The sequence below is a fragment of the Oratosquilla oratoria genome, chromosome 5 (assembly GCF_046742065.1).
Source record: "Oratosquilla oratoria isolate Oo_2021 chromosome 5, ASM4674206v1, whole genome shotgun sequence".
In the NCBI taxonomy this organism is placed as follows: domain Eukaryota; kingdom Metazoa; phylum Arthropoda; class Malacostraca; order Stomatopoda; family Squillidae; genus Oratosquilla; species Oratosquilla oratoria.
Genome location: NC_134781.1, coordinates 31,364,547 through 31,381,864, shown reverse-complemented (window position 1 = coordinate 31,381,864; position 17,318 = coordinate 31,364,547). Strand labels below are relative to the sequence as shown.

General features: G+C 40.8%; 1 protein-coding gene across 1 annotated transcript; it reads left to right on the top strand.

The window, feature by feature from the left end:
- Positions 1-894: 894 nt before the first annotated feature.
- LOC143025441 (uncharacterized) lies at positions 895-12,454 on the top strand. Its single transcript, XM_076185111.1, has 2 exons — positions 895-3,166; positions 9,026-12,454. The coding sequence occupies exons 1-2, from the start codon at positions 1,207-1,209 to the stop codon at positions 10,276-10,278; spliced, it is 3,213 nt and encodes a 1,070-aa protein (XP_076041226.1). The 5' UTR covers positions 895-1,206; the 3' UTR covers positions 10,279-12,454.
- Positions 12,455-17,318: the final 4,864 nt, after the last annotated feature.

The window sequence follows — 17,318 nt, the reverse complement described above, 5'->3', positions numbered from 1 at the left end:
TGTGTGTGTGTGTGTGTAAGTGTGTGTGTGTGTGTGTGTGTGTGTGTGTGTGTGTGTGTGTGTGTGTGTGTGTGTGTGTGTGTGTGTGTGTGTGTGTGTGTGTGTGTGTGTGTGTGTGTGTGTGTATGTTTGTGTGTGAGTAGATGTACCTTGCCAGATAGATAAACAACTAAATAGATAGGTAGATAAGTGGATAGATCAAACCTATAGTATCAGTGCGGTCCTTGGAGGATTGGTTTCAGCCTCACCTCGCGCGACAAGGGCCTGGGTTCGAGTCATCAACTGCCGGTGACTGTCACGTGCCTTGGCTCTTCCTTCTTATATCTGCCGCCAGACGATTTTATTCAGCTCTCTAAACTAATGAGTCTCCTAACTCGTAATTGCACTTGGATTAAGCCACTAATTTGACTTAACTAATGTATTCAACCAAAAATCCTTTGGTTATTTAGGAAGACCTGCCTTGCCTCTCACGCTTTTTGGCTCTTCTTGTCCCCAAGTAGGCGGGTACTGTTCTGTCACAACATAAATATCACGTCTATAGTGTTTGAGTTCTGCCTGGCATCGCTTACACTCGTCGTGGACGCCAATGCTGACCTTAGCAATTTTTCCCCAGGATCAGCTAATGTCTCGACGCTGGCAGACGTACAGTGCAAAATAAAAATTTGAGTCTTTATGCCTCTGTTTTTAATCAATCGGATTTTAAATTTTATTTTTATATTTCTAAGATTATTATTAACTTTAAGTATTAGTATTTCTGCATTTGATGAGTTTTGTGGTAATTCATCCAAATTAATGTCAAGATTATTTTGAGTGTACGTTTCTTGTCCCTTTAGACCGGCAGCGAGGGATCACTGGTGCGGTGAGTTTGGGAGGGCAGAGTTGGAAATACTTTTGTAGAAGAAGGATACACCTACTTCTCGTTCTTCGAGAGGGATTACAACAAGACTTGAGCTAGTGACAGAAAAACACCACAGTTTAGAATTCATTGAATGCTGACGATGCTTTCTTGAGTTTTTGAAGAAATATATATATATAGATCAATCAGGTGTACTTTGACGTTACTTGAGAAATAGATTTGTTTGAAGTGAATTGAATATGCGACCGCGGCCCTGTCGCTAACCAGGGGCCGGTAGCCTTCGTCAGCGCTCTCTACCGGAGGTTCAGGTCGTCGTCAGCGACTTCTACAGGAGGTTGCAGGTCCTCGCCATGTGGGAGGGACAGCCCCAGGAAACCAAAGGAACTACCTTCGCCCTAACGGGGCTGATGACCCCGCCCCCCGTGCAGCCCCCAAGGTGGCTGTCCACCGACCTGGCGGCGGCGTTGGTGCTACCCCCACTAGGTCCTCCTCATGACCTGACGTCGCACTCGACTCATCATGACATCTCCCTCTCCACCTTGGTCGCGTCCTCCAACCTCGCGAGCCTCTCCACGGGCGCCCTGGGACTCAACCGCCTCACGTCGCCCCCAACAGGAGGCCCCGCGGCGAAAGCGGCGGCAGCGGCGGCGGTCGCGGCTGCGGCGGCAGAAGCCCTCGGAACGGCAGACTGCGCCGGGTATAGCCTCGCACTACCTGTAGGAGTTGTCACCGGAGGAACTGCTCCCGGTTCAGGTTTGGAGGGCGGCTGTGGGGGTACTGGAGGCGGTGGGGGCAGCGGCGGTGCTGTGGGCTGTGGGACCAAAGCCACCGGGAGGTATAAATTGATTGATGTCCACAGCATGGCCCGGTTCATTCAGAGGGCCACACGCTGCGGGCAGTGCACCAATCTGGGTACCCTATACATCACGGGTACCGTAAACCCCGTTCTCGGGATCGTTACTAAGCTCCATATCCGGTGCGAACTGTGCAAGTACATCGAGAGTGAGGTCCTGTACAAACCCCCGACTTCGGCGTCGCCTCCTGCGTGCACGTCTTCCTCCTCCTCCTCCTCCTCTTCCTCTTCCTCTTCCTCTTCCTCTTCCTCTTCCTCTTCTTCGTCCTCCAATATCGCTGCATCATGTTCTCCAAAATCTCCTTCTTGTTCCTCCTCCTCCTCCTCTTCCTCCTCTTCCTCCTCGTCCTCCTCTTCCTCCTCGTCTTGCTCCTCCTCCGCCACCGCCTCCGCCACCTCATCCATTTCAAGTCCTCAGGACCTGAGTACCAAGTCCTTGAGTATCAAGTCACCTTCAGTGAAGAGTGAAGTCACCCTCGACGAGCCGAAGATCAAGGTCGAGGTTGACCTTGACGACTACGGGAAGATGACGCTCTTCTCGATGTCACCCCCGACTACCTCCATCAGTAGCGGGAGTTGTAGCACAACCACCACAACCACAACAACCACCAAATTAGGTTCCCCCAATATCACACATTCTCAACTTCTTCCTCCACCACCTACTCCTCCTCCAATACTCCAAAGCCCCATCGACATCAAGATGGAGCCTGAGGAGGAGAGCCTCCTGGAGCGGGACGACGGAGGGAATCTGTGCACGGAGGAGGGAGCAGCTGCCTCGAGTATGATCACAGCCCTCAGAGCGCTTCTCCGCACGAAGACGGAGGATGTCGAGGGCGAGACTCCTGGAGGAGGAGGAGGAGGAGGAGGAGGAATCAAGACCCCCGAGGCGGCGGCGAATAAGCCCACCACCGCCTCCCCGACCTCGACCACATCTCCACAAGGCGTAGACCTCTCCTCCTCCAATCCTCCGAGCGCCCTTCCTCCAGCACCTCAGACTTCGCCCACGTCGCCGACGTCCACAGAGGCGTTCTCCTCTTCCCTAGCCTCCTGCGGGATGGACAAGCAGCTGTGGCTCGTCCAGCAGCTCCGCCATCTGGCCTCCTGCTGCGACACCCTCGTCAAGAACAGCAACCTGAAGCTCGGCCTCAAGGACGCTGACGTATGGGACAAGAACAACCCCACGGGCCTCGCCTCCGAGCACCTCTCCGGGAGCTACATCAGCAGACTGACGAAGATTCGGAAGAACACAGTTCACCAAACTTCGCCGTCATCCCCGTCAGAGAGTCCCTGTGACAGAGCCTCCTCTCTCCCATCGACCTCACCCTCCCTAGTGTCCTCCTCCACCATTTCCTCCTCCTCGTCCTCCACCCTCCTGCCCTCCGTCGTTCCGATACTTCGCCCAAACAGCAAAGCGACGATTGAGTGGCGCCCACAGAGCTCCTCGCAGTTCGATCCAGGTACGTCTTTTCCTTCATTCGTTTTCACAAGAACTTTCCGTCGGTGCCCACAGGTCGCCCTGTAACTTGGGTCCCCAGTTACTCTTTCAGACTCAGAGCAAGGGCGGTCCGTCCTCATAGAGGCCGGGGTAGGATCTTTCTTGAGCGTTTAAAATTGAAGGAAATAGGCAAGAACTAGTTTACTAAAAGAGTGTTTAACGAATAGAATAGACTTAGTAGCCATGTAGTAAGCGTTGAAACTATTGGCTATTTTAAATGAATTTTGGATAGCTGTATGGATAGAGACAATAGGTATTAATAAACATGTAACTTCCTAGTGTAGGTCTTGTGGTCTCTAGCCGTCTTATGTTCTTATATTCTTCGGGGAGTTCGGAGTGTAGAGGGGAGGGAGGGGAGGGGAGGGGGAATATATATATATATATATATATATATATATATATATATATATATATATTTATTATATATATATATATATATATCTATTTATTTATTTATTCATTTATTTATTTATTCATTTATTTTATTTATTATTATTTTTTTTTTTTCTTAAATATGGGAGTGAAGTATCACTCCCACGGGCTTTGTTTGAGCCCGTGCGGTGGTGTTTGAGAGACACGGGTATTCACACCACGAAATGGCAACATGAGACAAAATAACTCTGAACAGTTCCCTCTTTAACCGAGTCAGTTAACCGCTTAACCATAACCGACACTCGTCCCCGGTACTTGGAAAACAGGAACGATGTGTGACGTTTCTGTAACGTCACTTGGATGACGTGCTTATGATATGACGTATGTATGACGTCATGGATTGTATGCGACCCCATAAAAACGTTATAATAAAAAATTGTGAATGTGAATCTTAGGATCAACTAATTTACCTGTAGAATTACGTAGTTTATTGACATTCCTTATTACCTGTACAAGTTCTACAAATAATTAATTTACTTTCACCTTAACCGACGCCTCGTTCCATTTTGCAATAAAATTACACAAAAGAATATAACGAAAAAGACACAAAATTGGAAATTATATTTCTTTTCACTTGGGAGAAGAATTAAAATGTGAATATTTTTTATGGTCCAAGACGACTAAAATGGATTAGATCTAAACGACGAAAATTTAATTTATCTTGTTTCAGAAATCATACCAAATTTTAATTCGAAGGTACATCATTAGTAGTCATTAACTCTAAAAACTCACGCACACACACACACACACAAATACAACTAGGTAAATACAACTAGGTACAACTAGGTAAATACACACACACGCACACACACACACACACACACACACACACAGAGTGGTAGATGTATGGAACACATTGGATGAAAAAACAGTGTGCGCAAAAACAATACAAGAATTTATGAGCAAACTGGATATGGAGAGATACAGAGACGGGACATTACGAGTTTAGCTCCCCTTTTCCATAAGATACACGATAAATACAACTAGGTATATATATATATATATATATATATATATATATATATATATATATATATATATATATATATATTTATATATATTATATATATAGTATATATATACATATTATATACATATATATATACACATATATACAGTATATATATAATATATGTATATATATATATGTATACATATATATATATATATATATATATATATATATATATATATGTTGAGGAATGGACGACAAAATGAGTGGTAGGGTGGTGAGATAAACACCGAGAACCGTTGAAGTTTTATTAACTGACGTTTCGCTCTTAACAGAGCTTCTTCAGAGTGTATATATACATATATATATATATATATATATATATATATATATATATATATATATATATATATATATATGAGAGACTGGGTGGAGGAAGAATAAGCGAAGATGGGCTGGAACTTTTTATTGCTTATACGTTTCGACCGACTCGGTCTTCTTCAGTAAGCTGTCTACAAACAGTTGGACCACATATTTATACATCCGAGGATGGGAACAAGGACAGGTCACCCCGCCGGCTGTCTGGGGTTTCCCTTTCCTGTATCATGCATACGTTTCCCAATTGTATTTATAATTAATCTACTTGTTGCCTCTGACAAACAAACAAAACCTTCCCTGTCATTGATGTTTTCATAATAATTAATGTAGGCAGCTTCAACAGTCTTCCTCATGTCTCTCCTTAATCCCGTGTGTAGAACCTCGACTCCATCCCAGTGGGGCAAATGTCCAGACCGGTCAGCATGTTGGACGAGTGAGTTAGAAGTCCTGTGTGACCTCAAGTCTCTTTTGTGCTCAGCTACGCGTTTCTCGACGCCTCGACCTGACTCACCGTAATATGAAGTTGAGCAACTACCGCAAGGAATGCGATAGATGGTACTGAGGGCGTTTTGGGACAGTCCTTTTATATTCTTGGTCTTGACCATTTTTCCAATTTTGGAATTGGACGTCCTTGCTATTTTTATCCCACTCTTCCCAAGAAATCTGTCTATGCCTTCAGTTTTTCTAGAGTTAGGAACCGAAATATACTGTACCTTATTATCCTCGGACGACTGGACATTTGGTCTCATGAAAATGTTCCTAGCCACTCCTTTCAGCTTTTTAATCATTCCCCCTGGACATTTGCCCCACTGGGATGGAGTCGAGGTTCTACACACGGGATTAAGGAGAGACATGAGGAAGACTGTTGAAGCTGCCTACATTAATTATTATGAAAACATCAATGACAGGGAAGGTTTTGTTTGTTTGTCAGAGGCAACAAGTAGATTAATTATAAATACAATTGGGAAACGTATGCATGATACGGGAAAGGGAATCCCCAGACAGCCGGCGGGGTGACCTGTCCTTGTTCCCATCCTCGGATGTATAAATATGTGGTCCAACTGTTTGTAGACAGCTTACTGAAGAAGACCGAGTCGGTCGAAACGTATAAGCAATAAAAAGTTCCAGCCCATCTTCGCTTATTCTTCCTCCACCCAGTCTCTCATCTGTCTAAACCATTCATCATATATATATATATAAAGAATGAACCTCTTTTATCCGACAGTTTGTAACTTTCTCTAGCGTTAAACATTTTTATTCAGTTAGGGAGTGCCCTCTCAGCGCCCCAGCCACAAACTCCCCACCAACCTCTCCACCCCCTTCACTCACTACACCCCCTGCCCAGAGCAAAAAAGTCTTAAAATTAAATTAATTCAACACATCGGACGTTAACAAAACCTTGTAAATAATAAACAGATACATAAATAAAGAAATATACGAACAAGTGAATGAATAGATAGATAGAATAAAACTTAAGAATTCATAAACAATAAAAGATAATAGAGTAAGAATTAAAAAATATGAAAAATAAAGACTTCATATGGTAATCATGAGTTCTATTTGATTTAACAAAATTCGGAATTGAGCAAAATGGTGAAAAAAGATAATTTACCAATTCAGTATTTTCACAATGATATATATGAGAAAAAATGCTGATCCACATATTTTTGATTGAACGAATTAGTTGCACCAATCAGAATCGTCGACGCTAAGAAAGGGGGAGGGGCTTAACTGCCAGACTCAATATAATTCTCTCTCTATAGTGAATCTTTAAAAATTCGGAAATATAAAAATAATTATTTCTAGACAACGAAACTGGCGGCGCGGTAGCCTAGTGGATACCGTGTAGAGCTCATGAGCGGGTGGTCGTGAGTTCGAGTCCCGGAACCCGTTGCGTGCTTCTTGCATTAGTTCCCGATAGCCCTGGCCAGGTGTGGAGGCGACCCAAACATCGGCCCAAAAACCCAACGGCTTGCAGCAACTGACAGGGCTTGGCCTGACTCTAACGTCGGTTTGACGTCTATCAGGAGGCAAGGACGGTGCCCCTTTTACAGAGGACTTTGTAGCATGGAACTGAATAAACCGTACTCTTGGTCCAACGCGCTGGCGGCAGGGTTCGAGCTGCCGTCACCTCGACCTCCGCCACAAGTAACGACGCTCTAATACGCTCGGTTAGACATTATTTATCTATTCATTTATTTATGTGCTTGTTTAGAAATGTTCTGTTTGCATCAAATCGACAATTGATAGCTAGAGTAAAATACTAAAAGTTGCACCGTGCGTCCAAAAGGTAATCCATTTATCCTTTGACCAGAAAAAAAAATCGCAAGGCGGCAGTAAGAATAAGAAACTAACTTAAGACGGCCTCGACCATTGAATAAAATCATCTGTCGGCAACCAGAATAACGTTTAAAGAACATCAGAGTTTTTGTTCCATACTGTGTATATTTAGGACAGTCGTTCTCAAACTCGAGGCTATGGGGAACCCCCAAAAGAGCCATGACGAGAGTTTTGAGGGCCCATGCAGGGCCTGCTCTTTACATATTATACATCTGAAGAAAAAAAATCCATCATTCTGTCCTAGCAGAAGAAAATAAGATGATTATGATTGTCAATTTTGTAATAAAGCAAAGGGTTGCTCTTCATCAACATTTGCTATTATTTTGTGTTTATTTCACTTATTTATTATTACTATTATTATTATAATTATTATTATTATTATTATTATTATTATTATTATTATTATTATTATTATTATTATTATTATTATTATTATTATTATTATTATTATTATTATTATTATTATTATTATTATTATTATTATTATTATTATTATTATTATTATTATTATTATTATTATTATTATTATTATTATTATTATTATTATTATTATTATCATTATTATTATTATTATTATCATTATTATTATTATTATTATTATTATTATTATTATCATTATTATTATTATTATTATCATTATTATCATTATTATCATTATTATCATTATTATTACTATTATTATTATTATTATTATTATTATTATTATTATTATTATTATTATTATTATTATTATTATTATTATTATTATTATTATCATTATTATTATTATTATTATTATTATTATTACTATTATTATTATATTATTATTATTATTATCATTGTTATTATTATTGTCATTATTCTTATTATACATACATACATATACCAAGGCTTTTTCCCCCTTCCAAGGGAGGTAGCCAAAAAGGGAAAGGCATAAAAACACTCCCACCCATTTCATCCCTAAATACACTCTACACCCCTCCCACCCTTCCTCTCATCTGAGCACCTCCTGGATGACGGGTCATCCCTGCACCCTGCCCACCGCCCTGGGTCAGAAGCAGTGTCGCAAGACACAGTACATCCACAGCAATTATTCTTATTATGGTTATTGTTATTATTAATATTATTTTGCCTTTTTTGGTGGGGTGGGAGTTGGAAGAATAATGAAGGGGAGCCACATGAATGTTGAAAATTCATGGAATGAAAAAGGCTGAGAACCATTTATTCAGAATTAAGAATAAGCAGGGGCACCAATTTTCATATATATCCAAGCAGGTTAACCAACATATTCCCACGGTTTGAGCCCCTCAGAATTCTGTAGAGTTTAACATGTCAATTAAGGCAATTCTAACTACATAATAAGAGGGTTTGTTGACAGTTTTAACACTCAGCTAAATAAAATCGTTTGGCAGCAGCCAGTACATGTAACAGTGGGTTATCAAGTCGAAGATGTATTTACTCTGGCGAAGGATTTATCGAACCAGCAAGAGTCTTGAGAGGAGAGGGTGGAAGAGGGAAAGAAGAGGTAGAGGGGAGGGGGAGGGATCTGGAATGATAATATATATATATATATATATATATATATATATATATATATATATATATATATATATATATATATATATATTTATATATATATATATATATATTATATATATATATATATATATATATATATATTTTTTTTTTTTTTTTTTTTTTTTTTTCTAACTCTTTTGTGACCTTTTGTTTCATTTTCAGATCCTGAGAACACCGCCCCCGAGAACGGTGACGACCCTTCGGGAGAAAGGAACTCCTCTTCACCCAGCAGTAGCAGCAAACATGCTTCCACGACGCTTCAGTCACCCTCGACCGCCTCGGCGGACGGAGTCGCTCTCGCTCAAGGAGAAAATGACCTCAAGGAGGACCCGTCCATGGTCAACAGCTCCGAGTCCCCGACCCCCTTCAGGTTTCGGATGGTGCAGGGGTCGCTGGTTCCCGTCGACTCGACGAAGCCACCAACGAAGTCGAAGTCGACGACGAAGCCGAAAACGACAATGAAGACCCCAAAGAGTCCAAAGAAGACCTCTTTGGCCAAAGAGAAGAGTTCTTTGAAGGAGGACCTCAAGAAGAATGGGAAGACGAAGTCGTCCAAAGACAAAGGGGAGCCTCCAAAATGCACCACTCGGATCAGGACTCCGAAGTCGAAGCACAGCCCCAAGCGACCGGAGGACGATCTTCAGTCGAACACGAGGAAGACTTCGAGGGTTTCCAAAAAACCCACAAACTCGCCTGAAGACCTCTCCCCGCCCATGCCGCCCCCACACACCTCCTCCTCAGACTCTGCCACCAAACAGGTAAAACTCCTTCAGCGATTCCTCGGAGCGCTTCTGTGCGCCAACGGACAACAGTACCTAAGCCCTACGCCAAACCTATTCACCCCATCAGTCAAATTCGGCGTGGACGCCTTCGGGAGTGACTTTTACGATACCCTGGGGAGTCTCCTGGCGACGCAGAAATACGTGGCGAGTCTTCAGAAGACGGGGGTGGACCCAGGGGTCCTAGACAAGAAACTCCGACCCAACGATCTCAGTTCGAAGAGGTCGGACGCGACCAAGGACAAGAGGAGGTCGGCGAAACGAAGAACCGAACCCGACGAAACCGGGAGGTCGAAGCGGAGGAGGTCCTTCAAGTCGAGGACGATCTCGGACGGGACAGGTCTTCGACCCCAGGACTTCGGGATTCTCAACGGCTTTCCCGGGATCTCCCTGGAGGCGGCGGCGGCGGCAGCGGCAGCGGCGACGGCGACACAGGAGAGTACGAACCCGTTCTTCCCCTACCCAGTGCCCTTCGGCTCGGCCCTCCAGAACCTGACGGAGGAGCAAGCGAAATGTAAAGGGAGGATGTGGAGCAAGCGGAGGTTCCACGACCTCCTGTCGAGTGAGAGTGAGGGCGATTCGGACGAGAGGGAGCTCGTCATCGACACTGACGTCGACGAGGCCGAGAACGACTAGAGGGACTTTTGTTGCTCCTGACGAAGGGCTCAAGAGGTCGTAAACCTCAATCATGATGACGTCATCGGCGGCGTGGACGAAAGCACGATGACGTCATCAGCGACGTGTTCGAAACCGTGATGACGTCATCAGTGACGTGGACGAAGGCATAATGACGTCATCGATTATATAGACGACGGCATAACGACGTCATCAGTGACGCGGACGAAGTCATGACGTCATCAGTGACGTAGACGAATGTATGGCGTCATCCGTGACGTGGATGAAGGCATGACGTCATCGGTGATGTAGACGAAGCCATGATGACGTCATCGGTGACGTGGACGAAGTCATGACGTTATCAGTGACGCGGACGAGGGTGTGACGTCATCGGTGATTTGAACTGGAGGGCTCAAGAGTGACGTCATCGGTGACGTAGGGAGGGTTTTAAACTGGTTGGCTCAAGTATGGCGTCCGCTGAGTATTGCACATAAGAATGTCTTTGCAAAAAGTTGCAAATTACGATCCTTGCAAGATTGGATTCGCTGCTGGGGTTCTCTTGAAATGAAGGTTATTTCATATTATTTTTTGTTTAATTTATTTTATTTAATTTTCAATCTTTAAGATTTGTTCTTTTTATGAGATGTGTAAATTATGTTCCATGACACGTGTGTCTAACGTAAATGTTATCTAGACATCTATTCTATATGCAATTCTAGAACCTATATATGAAAATCAGTAAAAAACAGTAAACAAGGTTTAAAGAGAAATCTTCTGTAACCTGGGCGTTCGATACTAAATGAAATATAAAAAAATGTGATCGCGTGACCCAAGACAATATTGAAAACAAAGTTTTTTTATGTACACTAAAATCGCCTGACGGCAGATAGAATAAACGCTCAAGAGACGAAAGGGTGGAAGGAAAAGCAACCGGTTCCTTTCACACGGATCGACTTTTCGCCGTCCACGACACGACGTCGTGCTGTCCAATAACTATGGGTGTCTATGGACACGTTCACACGTGGTCGTGGTTGAAACGTGTGAAAGCGTCTATGGGCACCCATGGTTACTTAAGAGGACGACATCGTTTCGTGGACGGCACACGGCGAAAAGTCGGTCCGTGTGAAACAAACTTTAGACTTTCTTCCAATTGACACCAGTCCATTTTATACAATTGAGGGAGGAACATTGTGTGATTGAGCTCGCATTTGACCGGGACCTCGACCCAGAGCTTAAAAAATTCGATTGGCGAAAAAAATATAAATAAAAATGTGACGCTGTTTTGGAGACATTTTTGTTTTCCCGGCACCATTTTTTTATATAATTTCCTTGTTGGTAAAGTTTAGTTACGTTAAACTAACCCAACCTAACCTAACTTAACTTATCCTAACCTAAACCAACCTAGCCTAATCTAACCTAACTTAACCTAACCTGACCTATTTCAACCTAACCTGACCTAACTTAACCTAAACTAAGCTAACGAGACCTAACCTGAACCTAACCGAACCTAACCTAACCTGACCTGAACCTAACCTAAGCCTAACCTAAACCTAAACCTAACCTAAACCTAACCTAAACCTAACCTAAACCTAACCTAACCTAACTTCACTTCGTCAACCACTTTGTGTATAGTTGACAGCAAAAAATTGCCTTCATGTCTTGAAAGCAAAAATGTCCTTTGTATAGTATTTGTTGTATAAATTTTACCAAGGCTTCTATCTTCCCTCAACTGAATAAAATCACCTGTCGCTAGGTAGACTAAATACGCCAAGAACGGTGAATGGGTGAACTGTTTATACACATGAAACTGACCTGTAGCCTAAACAGTACCAGTTTCAGAATACTGCTACCAGAGCTACTACAGGCCAGTAATCCCAACCTATCAGTTATTACTTGAGCCTATTGGTAACTACGAGTAAAAGAGTAGAACTACAAACTACCTGCCAGATATTGCATAAAATACCAGTTATAGCTAAACCTCACTGGTAACTATCAGACGACCGGTGTAAAGACATAACTATCGATGGCAGGTTACCGGATTTTCCCTGGTGATTACTGGGTAATTGAAGTAATCGTTAGTATATCTGTAAACAAGCAGAAAGGCATTATTATGTACATAAATGTGAGTATTCGTTAACTTGTATGTGGAATTACATTAAAAAATCATCGTCGCCATAGCCATGAGTACACGCACGCACACACAATTATATTTAGTTACAATTGCAATATATGTATATACATACACTAGTGTATATATATATATATATATATATATATATATATATATATATATGTATATATAAATATATATATATATATATATATATATATATATATATATATATATATGTATAAGCGATTAGGAATACATGAAAACTGACGCGGGTGAACAATGTGACACCCTGTTATATGTGAATAGAATAAATGAGAAAATGTAACATCGACTTCTCCCATTCTTTCTTCCTCCCTCCCCCCCCCTCTCTCTCTCTCTCTCTCTCTCTCTCTCTCTCTCTCTCTCTCTCTCTCTCTCTCTCTCTCTCTCTCTCTCTCTTTATATATATATATATATATATATATATATATATATATATATATATATATATATATATATATATATATATATATATATATATATATATGTACAACACTGAATGGGTCCCAGTGACTAGAGATACATTTTTATCAACCACAGTGCACTTTAATTCTAAGCCATCAACATCGGAAGAACCGTGGAGGCACATGCAGAAATTGAAACGTGGTACGCCCGAGGACTCGAACCACCGGCTGCACGTGACTAGTGTCGTATTGACTTAGTCAATACGGCACTGGTCACGTGTATTGTGGTTGATAAAAAAGTATATATATATATATATATATACAATATATGTATATAATCAATCAGCCATCCTGAATCCACTGTTTAAGAAAGACCTATTTCATATCATTTCATGACTCACACGACTGCGCCAACCTCTGCCACGTTACTCCTGCATATTTCTCTATCTCGTCTCCTCACCTTCTGTCTGGTCTGCCTCTTTCACGCTTCCCATCTGGCAGCGTCCACTTAGAAACACACTTGCTCCATCGCTCATCGGTCGTTCGCGCTAACTTTCCTGGCAAATTCAACTTCCTCTGGTTTACCGTCTCCATAATATATTTCACTCTAGTCTGTTCTCCCATCCAACTTACTCTCTTTCGGTCTGTCTGCGTTATTTTCACCAATGATCTCTCGATTCTCCTCTGTGCACTCATTAGCTTTGTCTCTATCGCCTTCGTCAGTTTCCAATCTCACATCCGTAGATCATTGCTGGCAGTATACAATGATTGTAAATTTTCCGTTTCAAACATAAAGGTAGAGAAACTCTCATGATTACTTACAAAACACTTTCCAACCAATTGTAATACGACTTTTGATTTCATTATGATCTTTTGTCACTCACCGTCTGGCCTAAATAATTATACTTTAACTTCTTTAAGATTCGCCATCGATTATAATCTCTTTACTTTAAACTTTCGTGCTCAACATGGCTTTGGGTTTACTCTTATTCATTTCTAAAGCTACTTTGAGACTTTCCTTGTTCAGATCACTCAGCATGGCTTGCAAATTTTCTCTTTCTGTAATAAGAATAATGTCATCCACAAATCTTAGGTTATTAAGATATTCACCATTAATCTTCAAACTTTTCTCTCCCCAACTCAACCTTTTGAAAATCTCTTCCAAGCAAGCTGTAAATAATTTGGGTGAAATTGTATCGCCTTGCCGTACTCCTTTCTTGATTTTTATCTTTTCTGTATCTTTATGTAGTCGGAATACAGCGGTGCCTTTCGCATAAATCTTTTCTGGCACCCTTACAATCTGTTCGTTTGCACCCTGACTGCGTAGCGAGTTTATTATTACTACTTGTTCTACCGAGTCAAAGGCCTTCTGATAATCTACAGCGGTATATTCTGTCGTTTTCTCGATTACTTAATTCATCGCCTGCAAATGGTGTAGAGTCGAATATCCACTTCTGAAGCCTACGTGTTCTCTTGGTTGGTTTCCATCTAAAAATTGACTTAGTCTATTTGTAAGGATCTTGGAGAATATTTTATACACATTTGATAACAAACTTATCGGTCAGTAGTTACTAAGGTTTTCCTGGTCTCATTTATTATGAAGCAAAATCACTATAGCATTGCAACATGTTTTAAGAACGCTTTCTGGGTGTACACACTAGGTGTACAACTTAGCTAATTTACAGTTTACTTCTTACCCTGCGTCTTTCAGAAGATCAATCGATATACTATCTTCCCCAGATGTTTTTCCTCATTTCATATTCTTTAGAGCAAATTCTACTTCTTTTGTAACTTCTGGTACACTACTAACAAATACAGATGAACTTACTGAATCAACTACGGTCCTTGACGAATAAAGCTCTTAGTAAAATTATTCTACTCTTTTTACCATTTTGTTTCTGCATCTAATGGTTTCGCCGTTTTTTCTTCCAAAGACATCATTTGCTGTCTCCCTAAAACTAGTCTGCGCTCAACCCCATTAATACTTATATCTTTTCGAAGAGGAGAGCGGGATTGGAAAAGGAGATAAAATATAGGACTGATGAAAGAGTATTGGGATGGTTTGGACACATGGAAAGAATGAGTGAAGAAAGAGGTGTGGAAGGCAGAGATGGAGGGAATGAATTTGAGGGAACGAACAAGAATGAGATGGAAGGATGGGGTGAAGGGGACGTTGAACAAGAGGATAATGTCTGTTGAGTAAGGAAGCGAGATAGAAATGAGTGAAGAGTTGCTGTGTGTAGATGATACTGTTATGTAAGTGAAGCGGCCTTCCTGTGGATGTACTGTGTCTTGTTACATTGACTCTGACCAAGGGCAGCAGGCGGAATACATGGATGATCCGTCATCCATTAGGAGCTAAGCTGAGAGAGAGAGGGGGGTGGTGTAGGGGAGGAATGGGTGCGAGTAGGTACGTGCCTTTGACTTAGCTTTTCCCATTATGAGGGGAAGAAGCTCTTGGTATATAGACAAAGAGACCTTTCCGAATAGCTTCTTCTGTTTCATCAATGTTTTTCTTTTTCTCTCTCTCTGTGACCTCTGCCTTCTCTTGATAAGCTTCTTTACTCCAACATTATATCAACTCTCCTGCTTTTAATATACATAGCCCTTCTTCTTTTCATTAGCTCGTTTGTACGAGCAAATTTAGTGTAGGTATATATATATCTATATATATATATATATAAATATGTATATGTATATTTATATATGTATATATATACATATATATATATATGTGTGTGTGTGTGTGTGTGTGTGTGTGTGTGTGTGTGTGTGTGTGTGTGTGTGTGTGTATTTACCTAGTTGTATTTACCTAGTTGTATTTTACGGGAAGGGGAGCTATGCTCGTGGGGTCCCGTCTTCATTTCTCATTTTATCTAAACTATTTTTAAATTCATGTATTGTTTTTGCACACACCACTTTCTCATCTAACTTGTTCCAACTGTCTATTACTCTGTGTGGAAAGCTGTTCTTTTTCAAATCTCTTCTATAGCTGTCTTTTTTTATTTTCTTTCCGTGTCCTCTTGTATTTCTGTCATCCCATTTTATCAGATTCTCTCTATCAGTAATTTCTATGCCTTTCATGATTCTGTAAATAGCTATCAAATCTCCTCTCTCTCTTCTTTGCTCTAGTGTCTGTAGTTTAAGTTTTTGTAGTCTCTCTTCATATGATAGTTTTGAGAGTGTTGGTGCCAGTTTTGTAATTGCTCTTTGTATTCTTTCAAGTTTTTTTATACATTTTTTTGTACTTGGTGACCATATTGTTGCTGCATATTCCAATCTTGGTCTTATCAGGGTGATTAGGATTTTCCTCACCATTTCTTCATCCAGGTATGTAAATGCCACTTTGATTGTTCTTATTAAATTATAAGTTTCTCCAAAAATCTTATTTATATGTTTTTCAGGTGACATATTATTCATAACAATGACTCCCAGGTCCTTCTCTTTTTCTACTTTTTTTATTCCTTCTTCTCCCAAATTATATGATCCTGTTATTCTGTTTTTGCTTTTTCCAAATTCCATTATACTACACTTTTTTGTATTGAACTCCATCTCCCACTTCTTACTCCATTCCTGTACTTTATTTAGATCTCTCTGTAGTGATTCACAATCGTCTTCAGTTTTCACTCTTTTCAGTAGTTTTGCATCGTCTGCAAAGAAGCTCATATAGCTTTCAATTCCTTCATCCATATCATTAATATATATAGCAAACATTATTGGGGCCAGGACTGTTCCCTGCGGGACACCGCTTATTACTTCATTCCATTTTGAGTGCTGGTTTCTTATCACTACTCTCATTTTTCTTTCTTGCAAAAAGTCTTCCATCCAATTTAGTTATCTACCTTGTATTCCTCCTTCAGATTCTAGTTTCTTAAGCAACTTCTTATGTGGTACTTTGTCAAAAGCTTTTTTTAGGTCTAGAAATGCACAATCAGCCCATCCATCTCTTTCTTGTATTATATCTATTAGCCTTGAATAGAAACATATTAGATTGGTGACGCATGATCGTCCTTGTCTGAATCCAAATTGCCTTGGATTTAGTACGTTGTTTTTTTCCAAGTATTTTACCCATCTACTTTTGATAATTCTTTCACAGATTTTTACTATTGTACTTTTTAGAGAGACTGGTCTATAGTTGGTAGGGTCATCTTTATTTTCCCCTTGATAGGTACTATATTTGATTTTTTCCAATCTTTTGGAACTATTCCTTCTTTAAAGGAACTGTTTATTATGCTATGTATTTTGTCTGCCAGTTCTTTCCTGCATTCTTTCAAAATTCAGTTTGCCATTTCATCTGGTCCATGTGATTTTCTGACATCAAGATTACTCAAGTGTTTCATTATTTCGTTCTTTGTTACTTCTATTTTTTCTATAGGGGGGACTTTTTCTTTCCATTCAATCTCTTCAGGTTGTATGTTCTCCCTTGTAAACACTGATTTAAAATGTTTGTTCATAATTTCCGCCATTTCCATTTCCTCAGTGTATTCAACTCCCCCTTGTCTTAA